Here is a 24,491-nt window from a genome sequence, read left to right on the forward strand (position 1 = left end):
TTTTCAAAAGAATTTTCCACAAATAAAAAATATGATAAATAAGGAACATAATAATAATGATAACCCTCAGGAAAATGTCACTGATGTCTAACTTTTTTTAAAATTTTCTAAAATTATTACAAAGATAAAATTGAATATCTTGTAATATAAATATTTTTAAAAATAACACTTAGAATACTAAATTATAAAAGTAAAGTACAAGAAACAAGAGTCTCTAGACTCTCTACTGCGTGCACGCACAAGATTGATACTGAAACAGAACGAGCTCAAAGTTGGGTTGTGGTTTTGATAGCACCCGGGCTGGGCTAGAATATATAGCACAGATTCGGGCTGGGCTGGAATATATAGCAAAGATTTCAAATCTTAAAAATAATTTAACAGTGAACACGGTGGGATGCGGCCAGAGACGGGTCCAGCCCAAGTTTGTGTCCGCCCCTGCTTTGACTTATTTTGGAACCAGTATATAACGGGTTTTTGTTATTTGTTTAAGTTTGAATTGCATGAGTTTAAAATAAGTGCTTCTTGCTTAAAGTAAAGAAGTGAAATATAAGTTAGAAGCAAGTTAAGACTTATAAGTGATTAAAGTGTTTGGAAAATAAGCAGAAATCCTGAAACAAAAGCTAGCATTCTCAGCTTTTTATAAGTGCTTCTTGACTTATTACACAAACAGTATGAAATAAGTGCTTCTAACTTATAAGCCCGGAAGTTGGCTTAAAAGCCGTGGCCAAACACCACCTATATATACTTGGTGTCAATGTCTCCAGCTGAGTTTTGAAACTTATTCTGCATAAACTACCAAGATAACATTTAGTAATCGATCAAAATTAAACAATAATCTAACTGAAACAAAATCAAATACAGTACAACTTAAGCTTGAGATCGAAGCAAAAGACAATGTGCATGTTTGGGAACCGGAAGCAATTTCTACTTCTGCCTTCTGCTTTTCTTGACCCGTTTGTGTAAAGAAGTAGAAGCACTTTTAAAAAGCTGAGAATGCTAACTTCTATCTCACAGCTTCTGCTTTTTTTCCAAACACTTTATTAACTTATTTACTCCTCACTTCTACTCCACTTTTTTACTTTAAGCATGGAATCACTTTTTTAAGCTTGGCCAAACGGCCCCAATAATATTATGTCCACGTACATGATACATTTGCAGATGTTTTTTGTTTCATTTTCTTAGGATTTATTTGGTTATTTAGAGGACTGTGTCCCTTTTTTATACACCTTTTATGCTGTTCTATTAACCTGATCACGGATTGTGTGAACATCTATCGATATCATTATGTTTCATTTGCTTTTGATCTGGAAATTATCGCTTGCTTTCTCATTTGATACAAAGATTTGTTTGAGCATCGTGTCTTGAGTCTCGACTAAGATGCATGTTGATAATATGGTGACCAAGTCTGTCGATTCAGTGTGATAGGCACATTTTGTATTCAAGCTTAACTGCTGTGTTGTGTAATGAGCTCACCTTCTATTTGAAATCTGTTGTAGCACTACTAAAAATAATGCAATAGACATCGCCGTTTTAACATCGGTTAGGAAAACCACTGATGTTAAAAGTAATTTTAATATCGTTCGATTTTTAAGCGATGTTAAAATATCTATAAACATCGTTTTAAAACATACTCGCTGTCTAATCAAAAATTTTCGAAAATAAAATCAAAACAACTAAAGTACAAGTACCTCATTACATACATACACATTCCATTCCTCAACCAAAATTTTGAATTTTTCCTGAACCAAAACTCTATTCCCCCGTTCCCCCTTTCTCGCCCTCGCCCCCTTTCACTGTCCACACCCTCTCTCTTTCTCCATCTCTCTCACTCGTAGTCTCTTGCACGCATCTCTCTCTCGTCAAGCTTTAACCCCATGCTAGACTTCAACCAGATGCCTGAATTACCAACTCGCCGGACCTACCACCGCCGAGCCCAATCTGAGATCTGCTTCCGTTTCGAAAACGACGACCTCTGCTTAGACGACATCGTCGCTGACTTCAATGGATGGGTCATGGGTCGGGTCACGGATTGTGTGTGACTCAGGGACTCACAAGCATAGAAATTCAGTGGATGGGTCTTCTTTAAGTCTCGATTCGATGATGGTTTTGATAATAGCAGTGTTAAAAAAGCTCCAGCGCCTGATAAATTGGCTAAAAGGTCATTCCCTTTTCATTATCATATATTTTGTGTTTGTGTATATGATTGATTGACTTTGTTTTTCGTTTTTCGATGTGATCTTGTTAGGGTTTCTATTCTTCAGCTGGGGGTTTTACCAATTACGAAAGGCACTCTTTCTCAAATCTCTCTATTTTCTACTTTTGATCAGTTACTCTTTGTATATATGTATGATTCAAAGCGAGAGGCTACTTGGGAATTAGAGGATTCTATTCGTGAGAGGTATCCGCATTTATTCGATTCAGGTACGAGTTTTAGTTTCGTTAGATTCCGGGGACGGAATCCTTTTTAAGAGGGTATATATGTAATATCCGTATTTATTTATTATTAGTAATAAAATCTGAATTAGAATAGAATTAATAATGTTAGTTAGTAATTTGATTAGAAAAGAATTAGTAATTTAGGATAATAATAATATTTGTATTAAAATGATTAGATTTGAAATAGAACTAGTAATTAGATTATAAAAAGATAAATATTAATTATTAGAGTTCTATTAGCTGTAGGATATTTTAAAAAGCTATATATATTTAGAGGCCTTCTCGTTAAAACCCTAAGAAATAAAGTGAGGAGCTGCGCGGCGAGAGAGCAAGTACCGGGGAAGAGCTTTGTCTCGGAAATTATAGGCAGAAAAGGTATCCTGCCATTTGATATTGAATAATGTTTTGCCTTGTTATGTCGTCATGCTGTATTAGTTTGTTAATTGGCTACCCATTCATGCACGGTGTATTGGGTACAGGGGATATAACAACTGTCACACAAGAGTATAGTTTTTACTCCTTAGTATTTATGAAAGGAAATGGGTTATGGCATGCTTCCGCAACAAATATCAGCCTGTGTTGACTAGAGTATTAATCACTGGATTTGAGATTTTGTTGGTATATTATCGAGTCTGTGAATATCTCAGTCGATTATTATAAATCTTTAATAATAGATTATAATCTTATATTTAGGTTCGGAGTTGGGAGTTTAGCGAATAATTTACGGCGTCTCGTACGTGAGTGTTCGATTAGCTATTTTCGAGGTACGGATTCTATTCCTTTTATTCAGCGCTACTCCTTTCGATATTAAATGATTTTGATCTGTCCTATTTTAATCCGTCCGATTTGCTAAATTTGTTTTGTGCTATTCATTTGACTGTTTTGATTTCCGAAAAATATTTTAAAAATCTGTTTTGAAAGATTTAAATATTTGTAATGCGGTTTTCAAAGATTTTACAAATTGTGATTTGTTCAGATTATTTTTTTTTTTTTTGAAAATGAGAATAAATCTCAACGAGAATTGGCAAATCACTGTGATAATTCTTTCATTCAAGAAAGCTTATTATCTAACCGTCGGTCATGCAAGATGACCGGGGAAATTTAGACAATAAAACTTTAATGTCCGAAAAGAAAACCGGCCTTCTTCCAAGAATCCTGAAAATAAAACAATAGAAACAAAAAGAATATAAGTCGATATATTTAACATATTACATCAAAATATTTCCACAATCATGATAACTCATGATTGAGACAATTAAGCTCTTAATTAAGGCATAATAATAAAATATTAATATCCTTAATTAAGACACAATTAACGCCATCAAATAAGGCCCAATTAACGCCCTCAATAAAGAGGCCATCAAATAATTTGTTCAGATTATTTGAATTATCTGTACCATGTGATTTTAAAGTTGTGAAAACTATTTGTTTTGGAGCCCTTAGAGAGATATAGGGTATACCGAGTTACCCAGCTGTAGGGGTACTACAACCATGTCTTTGCGGCACCATTGACATGACACTTCCGTGACAGTGTGATTGGTCACGGCGTATCCTTCTGTTAGCTTTTGGGAGGAGATTTGGCCATTTTGATTATTTGTTTAGGATACGTGGGTGCACCCGGTTCAGTTTGATTTGATTTGTGATTTGCGGTGACGTTGTATATGCCGTACACGTTATCCGATTTGTTGCACACATTAGGTACCCTATGATGTGTGTATCTGTATATATTCTGATATGATCTCGGTATGAAATATCCTAACCCCTTGTTGCTTCAGCCTGTTATTTTAAAATAACTGATTTATATTACTGTCAAAATATTTTAAATGTTTCTTGTTTTGTAAATGCTTCCAATCCGTACTGGGCATTTGGCTCATGCCGTATTCTTCTTCTAGCAGGTACTTAGGGGGATTCGGAAGTGTGTGATGGAGAGCAGCCCTTTCTTTTCATTGATTAGGATTTATGGACTTCTAGTATTTATTCAGTTTTATTGTTAGAGTTCTATTTCTTCGCATTATTCGGATTTAATTATTTTGGAGGATTTAAATCATTTTAGGAATTATCAGACTTGCTTATTATCGTTGGAATATATATAGTGCTCTGTTTGCAGGTTTTGGATTTGTAGGTAACCTCTCGTCTTAATTTAAGATGGGGGTGTTACATCACCACTGGGAAGTGGGAACTGTCACTGAAAATGGAGGGTTTGCTGGACTAGTTGTGCTAGCAAAAGTACTACCAGTTCAATAGCAAACCCACCAAGACTACCGAATATAAGTTCAGTTGATCGACTTTCTTCAGGAGCTTCCTATTCTATTTCATCCTCTTGCGTATATATAACAGCTGAATTATCAATCCTCTGATCATTCGCAGTTGCAATACTTGAAAGAGAAGCTGAAGATAGAACGGCAGGAGATAGTTGTTCCAGATCAGGAGATGGATTACCATCAGTACATGATACACATGACCACTAAGGTGTGGGTGAAATATTAGCAGAAAATGATATTAAAACACGCCTAATATATGTTACCCTGTCCAAAGAATCTCCGCGTCTCCTTGCAGTTTCTCGTTCAGAACTTTTAAGTCTGGTTGAGTCTTTTCTCCAGGATTGTTCTTTACCAGCAACAGAATTTGACAAACTCAGACGACCCTGTTTTGAAGAGGTATTTGAAGTTTTTCTTTCACTCCCATGAGAGTTTTAAGAGGGCATCGTTATAAGGGATGCCTATTGTTTCAAATAAATCTCTTTTCACGTTCGGTTTTTTTTTTGGAAAGTGATTCAATGCTCAGGACAACCATTTGCTTTGAGAGACATTTAGAAAGATGCTCAGTAGCTGCTAGTTGTGCGCTCATTGTATTTTGTAAACTATGCAAGGAATTTACATATCTGAAACAAGTCAAACACCGAATTCAGTTATACTTTGCTGCTTGTTCCAAAAAACCTTTAAAATTTTATCTAAGTAAAGCTAAAAGAAACTTGCTCCTACTGCAATGGTATAGAAGAATTACAAGACCTAAAAGATCTCGAGTAAGGATATGGAACTATGGTGGAGACTAACATTATAGTAGTTTAATTACCTTGATGACCCATGCTTGCTTTGCATAGTTCTAGGATTCATTCCAGAATCAGCACATTCAGAAAATTTATTGAGCTCAAGAGAGTTGAAATGCTTTTCCAGATCAATTAGCTGATTAGTTAACTCTTGTAGTATAACATTTGTGAAGTGATAAAATTTTAAATATACATATCCAAATTATCACATGGATTATAAATGATATGCACCTGGTTTAGTTCTAACAAGTATGTCGTCGCTTTAACTCTAGTTCAGAACTCAACTTCTGGAGATCCCACAGATCCCAATATCGGCTATCAGTGGCCTGCTTGACAATGCCTTCCATGTATATTTTTCTCGCTAAAGCTGAAGTCAATTGGAAATAATTTAGACATATTGAGCAAAAGAATGAAATATTATTGTGTCATTGTTGGAATTATGATTCAAAATTGTAACTGAAATATTAATTAGTTGATTATGTTTTAATCTCTCTTTAATTAGAGAAGATTTGTAACTCCATAAATTTATTATGTGGCACTAATTGTGCCTATGTGATTTGTATGAGCTCTATATAAAGAGCCTTTTGATTATAAAATTATAAGTTTCTATGTCTCTCCTATAAGCTTCCACCTAATATATTATATCTATTTCCCTCTTGTATCTTAAAAAAACCAACAAATGGTATCAGAGCTTAATGATGGTCTTAACAGATCTGTGAGTATGAGTGCTCCATGTTTGTGGTGAGAAGTGCACCACGGTTGTGGAGAGAAGTGCTCCACGTTTGTGGTGAGAAGTGCACCACGTTTGTGAAGAGAAGTGCTTCATGCTTAGTGATAAACGTTTGTGGTGAGAAGTGCACCACGTTTGTGAAAAGAAGTACTTCACGGTTGTGGAGAGAAGTGCTCCATGCTTGGTGATGATGAGAAGTACATCGTCATTTTCAAATTCTGAATAAATTTTACAATTTCGAATCAAGAGGGAGTATTGGAATTATGATTTAAAATTGTAACTGAAATATTAATTAGTTGATTATGTTTTAATGTCTCTTTAATTAGAGAAGATTTGTAACTCCATAAACTTATTATGTGGCACTAATCGTGCCTATGCGATTTGTATGAGCTCTATATAAAGAACCTTATGATTGATAAAATTATAAATTTCTATGTCTCTCCTGTAAGTTTCCACCTAATATATTGTATTTATCTCCCTCTTGTATCTTAAAAAAGCCAACAGTCATTCAAGTAAAGTTTAATGTTGTAATAAGTAATGACCAGAATATATATATATATATATATATATATATATATATATATATATATATCTTATTCCAGGACGAAAATGCTGAGGTTAACATCAGTGTTAATCATTAGCATCTACATGTGTATGTGCTTGTCTTTCGATATTAATCTCTGTAATTTCTTGGTTGAGTTTCTTCTAATCAATGTTCATTACAATCACTGACTAAACATTATGTGGCACCGATATTATTCTTTTCCAGGTATACATCCTACCTTAACTAAAAGCAAATCATACAAAATGTTCAGGCATCCCGACGAAAAGCTTTATAAGTTTACAACTAAAACCAAGTAATACCTTGAACTGTCTTTTCAAGAATGAGTTGGATCTTAGCAAGTCGCTTATCCATGATAACCTGATCATTAAGCACCACAAAACAGGACAAATTATACAAAATTTGCTAGTTCTCACAATAATATATATTATTTTCAGGGAGTAAATTTCAAGGGTGTGGCTGAAGTTTACACCGATTTGCAAGTTTGTGGCCAAACTTTAAAAATTACAAAAGCGTGGCCAGGGTTTGCCTCCGCCTTTTAAAACTTTGGCTGCCGTTAAGTCCGTTAGATTTCAGCTGTTAACTCACTTAGAAATTAAAAAAATAAAGGGGTAGATATGTAAAAATATATAAATAAAATTATTTGGGGAAAAGGGGGAAGAAACAGAAAGGGCTAGGGTTCTTTAATCAATCCATCTTTCTTTCCAAAGATAATTACAGAACAAAGCTCAACAGGTCCATAATCCAACAATTCTTGGATTATCTGTTCAATATATTCCTCTTCTGGTGACTTGAACTCTTGAATACTCTCCCCTTGACTTCCTTAATCTCATTTGAGGCATTGTAAATGAAGTTAGTACGTGCTCTTGGTCAACACATGAGTCGCGCAACCTGGTCGTATGCTTGTACTACATCCTCAACTGTTTCAAATGTGCCGAGCCAGATTCTTGTTTTCCTGTGAAGAAAATAGAAACAATGGCTCCTTTGATGTGAACAAAAATGTGGACAGTTTTGAGTTAGTAGTGAATTACACTACAGGGTCGCGAATTTCGGAGATCCAAGAACCCCAATGCCTCTGACGAACTCCGCTGTATCTCTGTTGAGGTCTGACCATATTGAAGCAAAAAAAATATTTGCATAGAGGAAGTCCCCACCATTGGTAATCGAGTTTCCAGGACAAGGAGAAACCGAGTGAGATACATGGGACTTCGGAGGATGTAGAGGAGACTGTGGTGTGGAGAGAGAGGAAAAAAAAGAGAGAGAAGAAAGAGAGATGGAGAACGAAGGACAGCAGCGGCGGCTGAGAAAATAAAGGAAAAAAAAGAGAAGAATTTCAAAAAATCCAAAAATACCCTCAACTCCGTTAGCTCCGTTAGAGGGCATTTGACGGGAGCCAAAGTTTTAAAAGGTGGAGGCAAACTCTGGCCACGCTTTTGTAGTTTTTAAAGTTTGGCCACAAACTTGCAAATCGGTGTAAACTTCAGCCACACCCTTGAAATTTACTCTATTTTCAGGTGATATACTATTATTTATAGTAATAACAAATTTTGACGTTAAAACAAGAAATATAAACTTGATTATACTATCTAAATTGATGAAATTTTTTCATAAATCTAACATAAAAGATATCACAAAGATCAATTAAAGACATAGATGATAATGTAGAAGTTTTTTTAAGAAAATTTGTATAATAGGTATCAAATTTTTACTTTTCACGAAATGTATAAAAATGTACGTATATAATTAAAAAAAAATCACTTTATGTGAAAGTTGGGATCAATATTTAGCACTAATATTTTTAGAAAAATATATTAATTATCACCATAAAGAGGTCATTAACTTTTAATACTGATCCTCATATCAAGATTTTCAACATTTTAAAGAGTTTACCATTCCATATAATATTTTACTTAGAGGGGTTTCTAGTGTATTTGTCTTATTTAAAATATTTTACACACACATACATATAATCGATATATATATATATAAAGGAGGATGCGGACGTCTCTAGAATTGTTCGATTCAGTATTTTGATTTTTCTTAAATTTCGGAGAGAAAATATAGTTATAATTCAAAAAATCATGTTCAAGAATTCTAAAGGTAATATAATTCTAATTTCAAAAAATAAGGTTTAAGAATTCTAAAGATAACACAATTCTTTTCTTATTGGAATCCAAAGGTAATACGGTAGAATCTAGAAAAGAATTCTAAAACTAATACAATTCTTTTTCTTATTTATAAATCATAAAAGTAATAAAATTTTAATTTTTAATTACATATTAATATAGAAATTATTAAAATTTAGAATTCTGCTGTAAAATCTTAATAATTCCATGATTCTATTTTAAGAATGAATTTTCTAAATTTTTTTAAAATAATTTAAAATTACCTGAATTACTCTTCATATTTAGTTAAAAAAAGATTATATATTCGGCCCTATCCGATTTATATAAATTTAAAATTCCCGCATCTCATTCTTCTTCATTTCATCTAAAACTCCCATTAATAGTTTGTGAGAACAGACCACACAGTAGTTTTCAAGATTCTGCTCATATATATAAAAGAGGATACAGGGCGCTTAGATGGCGCTTCTAAAAATCTTTCGTTTAATTTTTCTAATTTTTTGAGAAAAAATTGATAAATTAGTTAAAAATACTAATCGTAAAAGAGATATAATTCTAAGTAGTTAAGAAATAAAAATCTTAACAAAAATATAATATCTAAAATTTGTGAAATTCTAAATAGTTAACAAATATGAATCTTAAAAGAAAAGAGATATAATTATAATCAATTAAAAAAATAAAATCTATGAAATTAAATATATTTATCCAATTATAATTATAATTTTATTATAATGTAAATGATTCTTGAGAGTATACGCGAGAGGTAATATGGAGTTTTAGAAACTTTCCGTTTAAATTTTCTAATATTTTAAGAGAAAATAGATAAAGTAGCTAAGAAATAGTAGATATAATTCTAAGTAGTTAAGAAATAAGAATTTTAACAAAAATAGAATAGCTAAAATCTATGAAATAAAAAATAGGAATCTTAAAAGAAAAAAGAGATAATTCTAAACAATTAAGAAACATGAATCTTAAAGAAAAATATAATAGCTAAAATTTATGAAATTGGATATATTTATCCAATTATAATTATAATTTTATCATAATTAATGATTCTGGATTAGTATTGTATTTGAGGGGAGGGCGGCCCAAATTAATTTTTATCTAAATAATGATAAATTTTCTATCAGTATTATGTTTGACGGGAAAACAGCTAAAACAATTTTTTATTTAAGTTATAATATATATTTTTTTTATTAAAAAGGAACCACGGCTTAAAATAATTTTTATCCAATTATAATCTTTAACTTTATCATAATTATAATAATTTTTATTAGTATTTGTGTTTGAAGGTAGGGCGACTAAAACTAATATTTATATTATAATTTTTTGTTATTATATTGTGCTTGACAAGAGAGCGGCTCAAACACACACACACACACACACATATATATATATATATATATATATATATTATTATATTTAATTTTATCATAATTATAATAATTATTGATTAATGTTATCTTTGATGGGAGGGTAGTTAAAACAACTTTTTTTATTAATGATATGTTTGATGGGAACATGACTCAAAATAACTTTTATACAATTATAATATTAATTCGTATCAAAATTTATAAAAAATTCATAAGGCCGCCGCGAAGCGCGGCTTTATTCACTAGTATCTCATAATACACTTTAATTATGTATATATATACAAATATTCTTTAATGCATTCGTTTTTGCAATATCCCGTAATGTACTATTAATTTTATTATAAGAGTGATATTCAATTATTCTTTAGTAAAATATATGATCTTAAAGTAAAATACTACGCGACATAGAAATTTTTTGAAAAGTTTGACACTTAAAACTTGTAAAACACCCTCCATTCTTAATTTGATTTTACAAAAAATAATTCTAAATAATTTATATTTTGTTGAAAAATTATATTGGGATATTTCACAATTTAGGCCCATCAATTTATATTTAAAATTTTGATATGGTTGTAGAAGTCGGGAATAACTAATAAATCGACCTACTAATGCAAATTAGTCAAGTTACCAATGCAGGATTCACGGAGGATTGATCGGATATTTTTGGACAAATCAAAATTTTATACATAATGTAATTGATAAATTAATAAATTGATTAGAGACCTTTAAAACAGCGCATGATAGTGATAATTCATATAAATACAAGAATAATTTTGATATTTTTTTTTTTGAAACTAATTCTGATATTCTTACTTAACAAGGTACTATTTCATTTGTTTTTCAATCTTTTGCTTGCTTACATGAGCGGAAGCCGCGCAACAAAAAGCAGTTTGAGTAAACTTAAAAAACGTGCTTTTGATTTAAAATAAAAAAATAACTAGAAGTGAGAGGTAAATTAAGACTTGTAAGTGATTAAACTGTTTTGACAAAAAATTCTAATTTCTACACAAACTGACCAAGAAAAATAGTTATCGATTTCTTATAAAAAAAGCTGTAAGCGGGACTGGCCAAACAGGCACATATACAAAATTATGAAATATAAACATCATGTTTATATCAATTATCAAGGACATTATTCGCGCCACAACTGAAAATGAAACCAGAATCTCTAACACCATCATTCCTTGATTAGATGTAGAGATCAATGTACATCTCCACAATACCTTTGATTTCCCTGCATCAAAACAGATGCTAAGTCCTATGTCTATACCTGTCGTCCTAGCTAGAAAATGAAAATAATTGCGACATTGTTAAATCACGGATTCAAGAGAGTGCGTATGGCGAGAGCTCGCTACTCACAAATTATTTGGGGTTGTCGTTGTCATCCAGGAGATCATCGTAAGGATCTCTGCGACCTCGAACCTGACTAATCTTGGCATCCCAGAAGATCTGAGAATTATGGCGATCGAATGTCCAGAAGCCGTATGGACGAAGCGGCAATGCCCAATTCTCTTTAGCTTTCTCGCACCTAGCTCTAGTTTCGTAAATGTGTTGTCTAAATTTCTTGTCTCTCTCGCTTGGATCTTCCATTAAATTCAGTATCAAATTCTCCGCATACTCCCAGAAATTCATTTCTTCTGATCACAACTCAATACAAGATTTGATTTTTTCGTTGAGATGGATTTTAAATTGACAACACAACAATGTTCTGCTCTTCTCCCGCGCAATACAAGGAGGCAGTTATTGATTTTATCTATTACTACTACTTAAAAAAATAAGTAATTTTTTTGAGTAAAAAAAAAATAAGTAATCTTTTTGAAAGCGTTCTTTTTGGTTACGGAAAGTCTTCATAATAATTTTACAATATGTTATAAATCATCAATATACTTATATAAAGGAGAAGCGAGGGGCGTGTATTTGGCGCCTCTCATATCGTTCTGTTCTATTTTTCTAATTTTCTGGAATTTTTCGATGAAAAATATCAAAAATGAGAATTACCGTTTGGCTATATTAGAAGCAAGTTTCAGAATCTGATTTTGTTTCATATTATTTATGGAATATAGTAGCTTGAAAATTTTAATCTGATTTTGTCTCAGATTATTTAATTATGGGAAAGATTAGCACACAAGTCTCTCTGCACCTATAAATACGCGTATAGATTGTAGGGTTTTGGATCATTAAAACACAACCTGCTCTTTCTCAATACCAGAACCCTACCTATCTTTGGTGATAGTTGTGGCGCCTCTCATATCGTTCTGATCTATTTTTCTAATTTTCTGGAATTTTTGGATGAAAAATATCAAAAATTAGTACTTTTTTTAGTTTTGGGTATATTAGAAGCAAGTTTCAGAATCTGATTTTGTTTCGGATTATTTATGAAATATAGTAGCTTGAAAATATTAATCTGATTTTGTTTCAGATTATTTAATTATGGGAAAGAGTAGCACATAAGTCTCTCTGCACCTATAAATACCCGTATAGATTGTAGGGTTTTGGATCATTAAAACACAATCTCCTCTGTCTCAATACCACAACCCTACCTCTATCTATCTGGTGATAGTTGTCTTACTCGATTTCTAACTCGGTGGTGCCGTTCTTCTACGATGATAAGTGAAGGCTGTTTATACAGTATTAAAAAAAATAAAGGTTGTTGCAAGCAAAAGTAGTTATAGAGGGAGTCGACAAATCCAAACACGTGAAAAAGAAAAAGTATATAGTATTGACATGATATTTATGGACGATATCAATAAATTAACTATTAGTGATGTATGTTTGTTGGTTATTTTTTTTATAATATTTGTTTTTGTTCAGCGAACATGTTTTTTGTTGTTAATCTTTATATGATTTACTCTGTATATAAAGAAAAAATTATTCATGCATTATCTGTTTGCTCCGTTTAACCAACTTTTAAGTGAAGGATATTTATACAGTATTAAAAAATAAAGGTTGTTATAAGCAAGCGTAGTTATAGACCACTATCTCACGGATTTAAGTTAAATGTTTTTGTGCACAATCAATCCAGAAAAATTGGAGGAAAGTGATAATGTAAGAACATGATTACTTTTTAAAAAAAAACACAAATAAAATTAAGATTCGTCGTACTTTAAATTGTTAATTACGTGTATAAATTTATTTTCATTTTTTCACCGTGAATTATAGTCCAATTTTACAATTTTATATATTATTATTGGTATAACATTAAAATTATTATAATATATAATTTATATTATCCTACAAATATTAATTTTGAATCATTAATATATTTTTTATAAACAGTCACAAAATTATGTTATTCTACAAATATTAATACTAAATTATTAGTATAATATTTATAGGCCGCCGCAACGCGCGGCTTCTCAACTAGTTGTATATATAGCAGAATATGTTATAAATAACTTCAAAAATCAAAAAATATGCTACAAATAACTCCGAAAATAACATTTTCATTCTAAAAGTCTGTTCTCCAATTTCTATAGTAATTTCAAACTAGATTATCCCGAATTTGATTTATATATAAACTAGTTGAGAAGCCGCGCGTTGCGGCGGCGTATAAAAATTATATTAATAATTTAAAATTAATATTTGTAGAATAAAATCAATTTGCGGCGACTTATAAAAATTATATTAATGATTCAAAATTAATATTTGTAGAATAAAATCAATTTTATATTATAAACATCTCGAATCAACACCAATATTAATATTTAAAATCGTAAAATTGGATTATAATTCATGAGTGAAAAAATGATAATAAATTTCTACATGTAATTAACGATTTAAAGCACGACGAATCTTAATTTTAATTGCGTTTTTTTTAAAGTAATCATGTTCTTAAGTAACATTGTCATTAACTTTTCCAAATACTACTTCTTAGACACATATACCACTCCCTGCATATAAAAAGCATATGACTCTTTAACAGAACTGATTGACGACATCTAGCCATATGCATCAACCGCCCAATAAAATAGACGGTAACCTTGCAAACAACAACAAATACGTCCGATGAACAAAACAAATATTATAAAAGAATAACCAACAAACATATATTTATATTTTAAACATCTTAATACAATACCAATATTAATATTTAAAATTGCAAAATTGGACTATAATTCATGAGTGAAAAAATGATAATAAATTTCTAATTACGATTTAAAGCACGACGAATCTTAATTTTAATTGGTTTTTTTTTTTGAAAAGTAATCATGTTCTTGACTAACATTGTCATTAATTTTTCCAAACACTACTTCTCAGACATACACAACTCCTTGCATATAAAAAGTATACGGCTCTTTAACATAACTGATTGATGACATCTGGCCATATACATCGATCGCCTAATATAATAGACAGTAAGCTTGCAAACAACAACAAATATGTCCGATGAACAAAACAAATATTATAAAAGAATAACCAACAAACATATATCACTATCGTATTGAGAGAGAGTATAGGTTGGGTTTAGATGATCCAAAACCTAACTCCCTGCATATAAAAAGCATACGGCTCATTAACAAAACTAATTGATGACATCTAGCCATATACATCGATCGCCTAATAAAACAGACCATAAGTTTGCAAACAACAACAAATATTATAAAAAAATAACCAACACATATATCACTGTGGTCTTGAGAGAGTATAGGTTGGGTTTGAATGATCCAAAATCCTACAACCTATAGGGGTATTTATAGGTGCAGAGAGACTTGTGTGCTACTGTTTTCCATAATTAAATAATCTGAAACAAAATCAGATTAAAAAATTTGCAAGCTCCTATCTTCCATAAATAATCTGAAACAGAATCAGATTAATATTTGCAAGTTATTATATTCCATAAGTAATCTGATACATAATCAGATTAATTCATGCCAAGATATATACCATATCAATTAATCTGAAACAAAAAAAAGTAGTTATTTTTGATATCTTTCATCCAAAAAATTAGAAAAATAGAACGAAGCTGTCTGAGAGGCGCCACCTACACGCCCCTCGCTTCTCCTTTATATAAGTATATTGATTTTTCTGTCGTATAAAAGTTCGAAACTTTCGAATGTAAACACATTCCATTAACGTAACATAAACTCTATTCATTCCACAAGTTGAATAGAGTATGTGAGTAGTGATATATCTGTTGAGGAGTCAGTTTCAAAGAGTCATAAACCACGAGTTTTGTAGAATCTTTTTAATTTCTTGTGGAGAAAGAAACAGTGAATACGCTTATTTTCAAGTCAAAAGGCGAGAGCCTAGATGCATACAAATGTGCAGAACAACAGTCAACAGTGGATTCAATGAACGAAGCAGCAGTACTATGAGATGTTAGTTCATACTGGGGACGACATATTTTAAGTATTAGGTGCCAGGTTAATATGCAGTGACAAGTGACAACGAACCGGCGTTGAGATTAGAATGCAACTCCGTCAATTTCCTTCGCATACTATAATCCCGGTCGACTTGAAAATATTAAAAAAAACCGTTTTTTGAATAATCACGAAGACTCTGAACTTTCTATCCAAACAAAGTTAGGGTTTGTCTAGTATGTGCTCTGGGCATATATTAAGCGCGAATTTTTTTATATTTAAATCATTTTGATTAATGTGGGTGGTGTATTTACAAGGGTCCATCGATTAAGTTATGCTATAATCTGGTTCAACTTCAATGTGGATTAGCCTACACACGACTATCTCGTACTTGTGATTTTTGTTGCTGTACATGTATAATGGTGAAGTCTAGTGGCTGGGCAGGATCTTACACATAACACATCCATGATCCAACCACAATGGTTGGACCTTCAAATGGGAATGTGGCCTTTTTTTGGACCACTTGTTTTTATATCTGGGTTCTGATTCTGGATATATAGCCAAAAACAGCATTAATAATGATATGATTGTATGGTAAAAAGAAACAACTGATCAGTGCTCTTCAACCACTAAATTCCCCTTTACAAATATACACACTAACCATAATTTAGGATATAAACAAGTGTGTATGTGCGTTCATTGGTCTCTCGTGGGGCTTAAACGCAAATATGACCTCTGCTTTTGAATGCACTTAGCTGCTTCTTCAACTTTTCATGCACTATCTCATCTCTACTTGCTTCCTTTTATCTTATTTTTTTAACAAAACTTGCTTCCTTTTATTATTCGTCGCTTTATGTTATTGCAACCAAATCTTCAGACTAGTTTCGAAATGCCATTGTATCCTTCAGCAAGTTGAGGTTCATCGAAAATTGAATGACTAGAGTGCTCATAGAGAGCTTCAAGGTACTCCCAACCTAGCGAGCCAAGAGCTGGATTCGGGCATTTCAAAATCTGCAACTTAAGTTTACTAAAACAAGTTTTAGCCCTCGTTTGACTTAATTTATAAGATGTATAAGAGGTGCAGCAGATCTTTTGTGCACTGCATATATACAGTTAAAGTGAAATCTCCAGAACCATAAATTGCACTCTGAAACACATGCTAATAATGCACTCAATCTTGTAATGATGATGCTTACAAATAAAAACTCTACTAGCACTGGATTTACCTTGGATACCCTGTCTTTAACCCTGTGCTGCTGAGCTTACTTTTTGTTAGCTTTTTCCTCACTCAGCACTTCAATGCAATTTAGCTGGCTTTCCTTGAAAAAAGCTGGACTCGTACTACATTTCATTATCATGCATTCATGCTTTCAAATTTCCGATATCAACATCAATTAAGATAGTAATGAAACAATTTACCAACAAAAAATCCATCTAATTTGAATTGGATTTTCATCTTGGTACTAATAAGACAGAGCTAAAAGATTGACAGAGAATTTGGATAACATTATATGATACAAGTTAATAATGTAAGACTACAAAACGAAGTGTGCAAGATTGTCATTGTAAATTTAGTTCTCTCTGCTTTCAAAATTTATCTCCGATTTCTTTTTCCCGAACTTTCTAAGTAAACTCAAAGTGTCCTATGCTCCGGCTCCAAAACGGGATAAGTAAACTCAAAGTATCCTATGCTCCGGCTCCAAAACGGGATATAATGGGTATGTTTGATATGTCATTGTCGGATAGTCTCAACTTTCATCCATTGCATCACCGGCAATCTCTCCGCCATCCCCAATATGGTCACCTTCTCCATCATGATCATCCTCCCACCTCTCCGGGGGCGTACATTCAGCCTTATGGCGCGTCCTCCAGTCGAGTGCCTGACAGGCTCGTGAACAATAATTCACATCCCCACACACGGAGCACCTACGAAACTCATGCCTTCTTGATTCAGGGCGTCCACACCCTAGATGCGAACATAGTCTGAGCCCGGGACCAGGGCTTTTCCCCCCAAACCAATCACTCAAAAACTGATTAGCCGGGTGAGGAAGCCGCTCAGGAACATTACAACCAAAATCACTGAGCAAAGGACAATTAGAACAGCCCCCAATAAGCCATGAACTAGATTTAAAAGCCTCGGGAGTGTCCTGGAGAACACCTGCTAGCTCACGAGCGTTTGCTTGGACTAAGAACCGACGTCCCTCGGCCACATTCTGACGCACCCCGTAGCCGTCTTGGAGGCAATGGCCTAGCTCACGGAGCGCGTCGATGTGGCCGAGGAACGCAGCTCGAGCGCAGAGTGCCACACCGGCTCGAAGATCCTTGTCGGTCTTCGAGCCACCGCTGCCATTAAACTGAATGACCGCGAGCGCATAGAGCGCCGCAGCGTGCGACCTAATCGCGGCTTTCGCTAGAAGTGATGCGCCCGTACCTCTGCTACGCAAGCAATAAAATCTGATCTGCATGACCGAATAAATAAACAGAGTCGCTTCAAAACACAATTACAAATTCACATGATTTATAATAATTTGTTAATTATAAATTTATAATAATTCGTTAAGCAATAGTAACATGTAATATATATATAATTACCATGCCAAGAGTGTAACAAGCTTCAACATTTCCAGAATGAGCACATTGCTTGAGAAACCGGTGAGCTGATTCCGACCACCGGGAAGCTTTCACGGCAAACAGTTTCGGAGACGCTTTCGAAAGTACCATCGAATGAAGTCCCAGCTCATTCAATCTCTTGCATCTGTATTTTCGATCATCATAATTCATAAACACTTCACATCAATTCCGATCAACAGAACAAAATTTACGAAAAAATTTAAATTTTGTAAAAAATTATCAAAACTCACGTCATCAAAACACGGCCAAAATCCGCGGGACTATCCGCGGTGGAGCTGAGTTTGCATAGAATAGAAAGAACGAGATCATCCGGCAAAATATCCAAATAATCAATTTTCTTGCTACGTTTTCGAAAATTCCCCGTCGCGTTAAATTCTTTTTTCCGCTTGAAAACATTTTTTTCGAAACCAGAATCTCTAGGATAGCATAGCCCTCGCCTCGTTCTCATATCGTACCGCACCACCTTACACAAAATGTGCACCGATATCTATATCTCAATATCTACATCAATAAACATATTTGTGGTGCATGAAAATACGTAAAATTAAATAAAAAATGAAAATCTTTATATGTGGCTCTTCAGTTGTGTATGTGATGAGGATAAGGAGAAGTGAAAAAAAGAGAGGCAGAGGGTGTTAAATAAGAACAGAAGAGGAGATTAGAACGACGACGATAAAGCGGTACGTAATTTTGAAGACTTTGTTTACGGGATATTTACGATTTTAGCCTTTTGTCGTATTGTTTGTAATGTAATCGGTCAAACTGAGTTGACCGGATCCATGTGTACGTCTTCTGACGGTGTTTTTACTGTGGTAGTTTGAAAAGCGGTTAATCTTGTTAAGAGTAAAAAGTAACTAACTTTTTATTTGTTTGAACAGACCACAGAATTTACAGGGCGGTTAAAATGTAGTTACTGTCTGAATTGGTTTGCGAATTTTAGGGTGACCGTGGTGTAACGCGAGATGACAGTGCGTGTTTTTATCCTGTAATTAAAATGAATTTTTTCAATTGTTTTTCTTGAATATATATGGGTATTAGAATTTATTTGTAAAAATATTTAAAAAATATTAGTTTTAATTTTTGAGTTAATATTGAATCCAAGTGCCAGCATAATCTTTAGCATTTTAATATGTACTAGATTCTTTTTTGTCAGGATATTTATCACAATAATACTCCCTCCATCCCAAATTATATGACCCTTTTGAGAAAAAAATTTATCTCAAAATAGTCGAGTATCTCACTTTTCAATGCATATCTATCAACAATCTTCCATTCTCATCCTCTCTTATTTATCATACCACTAGCTAATATACAAAAGAAATCAACACAATAAATATGGGTAAAGATGGAAAAAGAAACAATTATTTAATATTTCTTAATATGTGTGAAATGAGAAAAAAAACCCATCTAATTTGAGATGGAGGGAGTATTCGTAAAAGTATTGAAGTTAAGTATTATTATTGAGTTAGAACTCCTTGTATTATTGGATCCTCATAGCACATGTCTCAAGCATTTTACAAACGTCGATGTAATGATGAATATTTTGACTAACGATAGGATTAATTTGATTATAAATGCTTAAGAACGATATTTGCATGTTATTATCAGCTAATTAACTTGATGCTTATCTCTATAGCCTCCATCAACTAGAAACTTTATTACTTCAAGCAATTAATAATATAAAAAAGTAAATGATCAACGTCGCGTGAATAACATAAGTCCGCCGTCCCTTATGTCACACCGCCGTATAGTTTCAATTTCCATCACCTCAAATATGAAGTAACGTGCTTAATTTGAATGATCGCAGTTCTTTTTCGATCCTTAACAATTTCATAAGCGTTACACCGATTAAAATTAGCATATTATATTACTATAATTTATAGCATGCATGCTAGTAGCCCACCAAACATCAAGAAATTCGAGACCGGCGTGCTTGCATTCTTCCTCTATATTATCTCATGTTATTGTATAATATTATATTTAAAAACAAAATATTAAAATACGTGCGTTGTGTGTTGATATTTCATGAAACTATGATACACTGATGAAGGCTTATATATATTTTCCGTTTTCTTAATTGTTCGATATTTATATTCGGATCACGGCTGTTTTATTTTAGATATTTGCTAATAATGAATTATAATTATTACAAAATCTAATCTGTAATTATTTAATTCTCTGTTTTGTTATGAGATGTAAGACCAATCATAATCAAGGTTGATCCTGACTCAACTAAACAAATAGTCCAATTCTTGATTTAAAACAAAGGATAACGAAATATTGTGCGGATGCTGTCACAAGATACAACAGATAGAGCTGCTAAACCTGTTTTGTATAATTATTGATCATGATCGAATAGAATTGGTAATTAATTAAAGCACCCATCAAAATCACTAGGCGGCATATATTGCTAAAACATGATAAAGACATGAATTATTTTTTGTTTAGCTATTGATCGTCATTAGCTTAAACTATAAAATTGCAGAATTCGAATTTATTTTTTTTGTCACATAATACTTTCACGTATGATAAATTGTATCATAATACAATAGCCGCTCTTATGAGTTGATTCTTTCGTTTAAAAAAGAGAGACACTTAGATAATAAAGTTTTAATGTTTGATAAGAAAACACCCATAAAAAATCTCGCTGTCGTTCTTTCTTCCACCTCGCGCCTGAAAAATACAATACAAATAAAAATCATAATAAGTTCATACAGATAATAGAATATATAATAAAATATTCGTGGAAAGTGATTATTATCAATAACTTAGTTAGAAAAAAATAAGTAGAGTGTATAAATCATGGATAGAGGGATGACCTCCACATATGCATAAAAGATCTAAATTTAATGTATTTAAATTATAGAAAGTCAACAATAAATTGTTATAAATTTTTATAACACTTGTCATGACTCGGGTCGTAATAGTAAAATTTGAAATGAACTAATTAATTTGAAATGAATTAATTAATTAAAAACGAAAATTTATTCGTCCTTTTATTTTAAAATAATAGCTAAATGCTTGCATCTCTTTTCTGTCGGCCGTTAAATAACTTTGTATTCGATTATTTTCAAACTAAATCTTCTCGCGATTCTGCGTTGTTTTTGTTCTTTAGTGGGATGCCTTTTGTTCTCATTCAATAATTTCTCCATTATTCATTCCCACCTTTCGCTGTATATTATGTAAACTATATTAAAAGCAATATATCTCTTCTTTTAATATTACTCGACAAGACAGCTTCTGGAACACGAACTTGTATAAACAAATTCAAAACAATATTTTTAAACTTTATCGGACTTTCTTTTAGCTTATAAAGAAAAAGATACACCTTGAATGATGCGAAATTTATAGTATTTTATTTTGTTGAATTAGATGTTTGATGTGAATGATAAAATCTGAGCAGTAGTACGTATGATTAGTTACAACATTTACTCATTTTTTATTTCATTTACTAGTTATTTAATTTGATGATTGAGTCCGTTATTCTTGAAATATTATGTATGCTCAGACCACAGTCATCTTCATTTTATTCGTAATGTAACTACCTTCAATTACATAATGTGATGTGAGATGAATATTTCAGGATGTTTCGAGTAGGGCTGTCAAAAAAATTCGAAAGATCCGATATCCGTCCGAAAAATCCGTCACCGTATCCGGAAAAAAGCGGATATAATCCGTATCCGGAATAAAACGGATATTATCCGTATTCGAATCCGGGGTTTGCGGATACGGATATTGATACAGGCGCATCTGTATACTTATATAAATTTATTATTTACTTATATTTTTTATTTTATCATATAAATTTTGAAAAAGAATTAATATTTAAAATAAAAAAGAAACATTAAGTATCTTGCAAATGGAGAAAATGGAACTATCTTCATTAAGCTTTTTCTTTTTAAAATTGTTGCAGATAGTGTTGTTTTGTGATTTTAAGTTGTTAAAATTAATATTTTGTTCAAAATATTTGGCCAAAATGCCCAAATTTCTGTTAAAGTATGTTATTAATTTTTGATTGGGTATACATTTACTGTTGAACGGTTCAAAATATGTTTTTTTAATTAATCTCAGAATGTATATTTGATTTTTTGGTGATGTTTGAAAAAGCGGATACAGATATTATCCGTATCCAGATAATATCCGGCTGGATACGGATACGGTTTTTTTTATTCTAAAATTTGCGTATCCGTATTCGGATCCGGATCCGATTTTGAGTAGGCGGATACGGATACAGATATGGGCAAATCCGTATCCGTTTTATCCGTTTGACACCCCTAGTTTCGAGTATAGGTTTAATGTGAATACCACATTATTATTAATTAAACTATACCGTTATCACCGGGTTGTAGTGGTCGTGGTATAAATTATGAGTTCTGAGTTATTGTTCACTATATGATTATCGTATCGAATAAGAATATGAAAGTGTTTTGAAAGTATTTGTTTCGTATATTGTTTTCGTGTAAAAAAAGTATATTTTATCTTATGTGTATACCGTTAAACCTCGATTAAATAATATCTGATAAAGTAATAACCTCGCTTAAGTAATAAATTTTGTCAGTCCCAACTTGGGCCAATGTCGTAAAGTAATATTTTCGCTAAAAGCATAAGATGATAAAAATTTAGAAATTCATTAAAGGCGCAGGTAATATGTAAAGTAATAATTCATGAATTAAAGGCCTGACAGTTTCAAGGAAGCCAAACACCCTTTAGATGCTGAGGCTTGGATCGGTCACATGGAGAAGATATTTCGTGTACTAAATTGTTCTGAAGAGGAGAAAGCTCGCTTTGGTGTTTACCGTCTTGAAGGGGATGTGGCACTTGGTGGAAATCAGTGGTGGCTTCCCATCTGGCTGGATATGAGGACACTCTCACCTGGAATGTTTTTAAGGCGCAATTTGATCAGAGATATTTTCCAGCTTGTGTTCGTGAGGAGTATGCTCGTGAGTATCAGAATATTGCTCAGAAGGAGGATGAGTCCGTCACAGATTTCCAGATTCGATTTCAGAGGTTGGCTAATTATGCTCGGTCTATTGCTGGAAACGACGCTGATAAAATTATGAAGTTTAAATGGGCTTTGAAGGATTCCGTATGTAACCATATCATTTCTAATCGCTACGCTACCATGGATAGTTTGGTGGACAGTGCTAGAGATCAGGAGCTCCATCAGATGGATTGTGCCAAACGTCTTGAGGTTCAGGACCAGAAAAGAAAGAGGGATGATGATCCTCCCAGATTCCAGAATAACGGAGAATCTTCGGGCGGATTTAAACAAAACAATCAAAGGTACAACACCCGCAGTTTTCAGCAGAAAAATGGGAATCAGCAAAATAGGTCAGGCAATCAATCTGGGAATCAGTCAGGCGGTCAAACTGGTCAGAATGGAGGAAATTCTGCTTGTTCACACTGTGGGAAAATGCACAGTGGTGTTTGTCACTGGATTTCAAGAGCATGTTTGAATTGTGGACAGGGTCATACTATTCGGGACTGCAACGCACCGTTGCAGAAATCGGGAGATCAGAACAATACTAATAAGAAGGATGAGCAGAAGAGTTCGGGACGTGTGTTTTCTCTCACTGCAAATGATGCTGCTAACTTATCAGGTCTATAACTTTAATTTCGAGGACGAAATTATTTTAACGGGGGAAGAATATAATATTCCGATATTTTATTAGATTATTTGAAGTTTATTTATATAAATGTGTTAAAACTATATTTGTTTATACTTTAATTCGAAAATAGTCTATAAATAGTTTTGGAGTCCTAATCGAATTCTAGTAAATGTTGATAAGGACAGTTGGTATCCAGAGCAGGCTGTCCTTCGGAGTGTGTTAGGTATGAGACTAGCTCATTCCCTAGGGTGCAATCCGTGGACCGAGGTTTAAGTTTGACTTGTCTGTGGTTAATGAGTTTTTAGTTGTGTGTCTTGACTTTTAGATAGGATTTTTTTTAGAGTAGATTTGGGAGAATTTCGGGACCAATTTTTTTTTAAGGAGGGTAGAATGTAATATCCCGTAATTTTTAGAATAATATTAATTGCTTAGTAATAATAATAAAGGACTTAAAATCGGATTATGATTAGGATTTAAAATTGAAGTAGGATAATGGGCCTATAATATGGATCAGACTTGTATTCAGATAACGGGTAGGTATAGAATTAGGGTTTGGAGACTTTTTATATATCGACTGCGTTTCCTCATTTTTTTTATAATCTTGTGCGAGCCGCCCAACTTTTTCTTATTTTTTATTTCAAAAATTCGTAGGGATTTTTATACACAAATCAGTTGTCTTGT

At 32.7% G+C, this 24,491-nt stretch overlaps 2 protein-coding genes, 1 long non-coding RNA gene and 1 pseudogene across 4 annotated transcripts; 2 read left to right on the forward strand and 2 right to left on the reverse strand.

The window, feature by feature from the left end:
- The first annotated feature begins 1,612 nt into the window (after nucleotides 1-1,612).
- Nucleotides 1,613-5,796, forward strand: LOC135147660 (uncharacterized). Of its 2 annotated transcripts, XR_010285374.1 has the most exons (4): nucleotides 1,613-2,158; nucleotides 2,246-2,421; nucleotides 3,130-3,200; nucleotides 4,332-5,796. It is a non-coding gene; the product is annotated as an uncharacterized LOC135147660 (long non-coding RNA). The 2 variants fall into 2 exon arrangements; XR_010285373.1 differs by having other exon boundaries at nucleotides 1,618-2,158; nucleotides 3,130-5,741.
- Nucleotides 5,797-7,303: 1,507 nt separating this feature from the next.
- Nucleotides 7,304-8,247, reverse strand: LOC108194595 (ethylene-responsive transcription factor ERF003-like; annotated as a pseudogene).
- An 8,801-nt stretch (nucleotides 8,248-17,048) lies between these two features.
- Nucleotides 17,049-18,883, reverse strand: LOC108196834 (F-box protein At1g67340). The gene is made up of 3 exons (XM_017364285.2): nucleotides 18,432-18,883; nucleotides 18,163-18,325; nucleotides 17,049-18,029 (listed from the first exon to the last, which is right to left on the reverse strand). The coding sequence occupies exons 1-3, from the start codon at nucleotides 18,647-18,649 to the stop codon at nucleotides 17,319-17,321; spliced, it is 1,092 nt and encodes a 363-aa protein (XP_017219774.1). The 5' UTR covers nucleotides 18,650-18,883; the 3' UTR covers nucleotides 17,049-17,318.
- Nucleotides 18,884-22,934: 4,051 nt separating this feature from the next.
- LOC108194596 (uncharacterized) lies at nucleotides 22,935-23,809 on the forward strand. Its single transcript, XM_017361554.2, has 2 exons — nucleotides 22,935-23,015; nucleotides 23,090-23,809. Exons 1-2 carry the CDS (start codon nucleotides 22,935-22,937, stop codon nucleotides 23,807-23,809), a joined length of 801 nt encoding a protein of 266 aa, XP_017217043.2.
- Nucleotides 23,810-24,491: the final 682 nt, after the last annotated feature.

This window comes from Daucus carota, chromosome 7 (assembly GCF_001625215.2).
Source record: "Daucus carota subsp. sativus chromosome 7, DH1 v3.0, whole genome shotgun sequence".
In the NCBI taxonomy this organism is placed as follows: Eukaryota; Viridiplantae; Streptophyta; class Magnoliopsida; order Apiales; family Apiaceae; genus Daucus; species Daucus carota.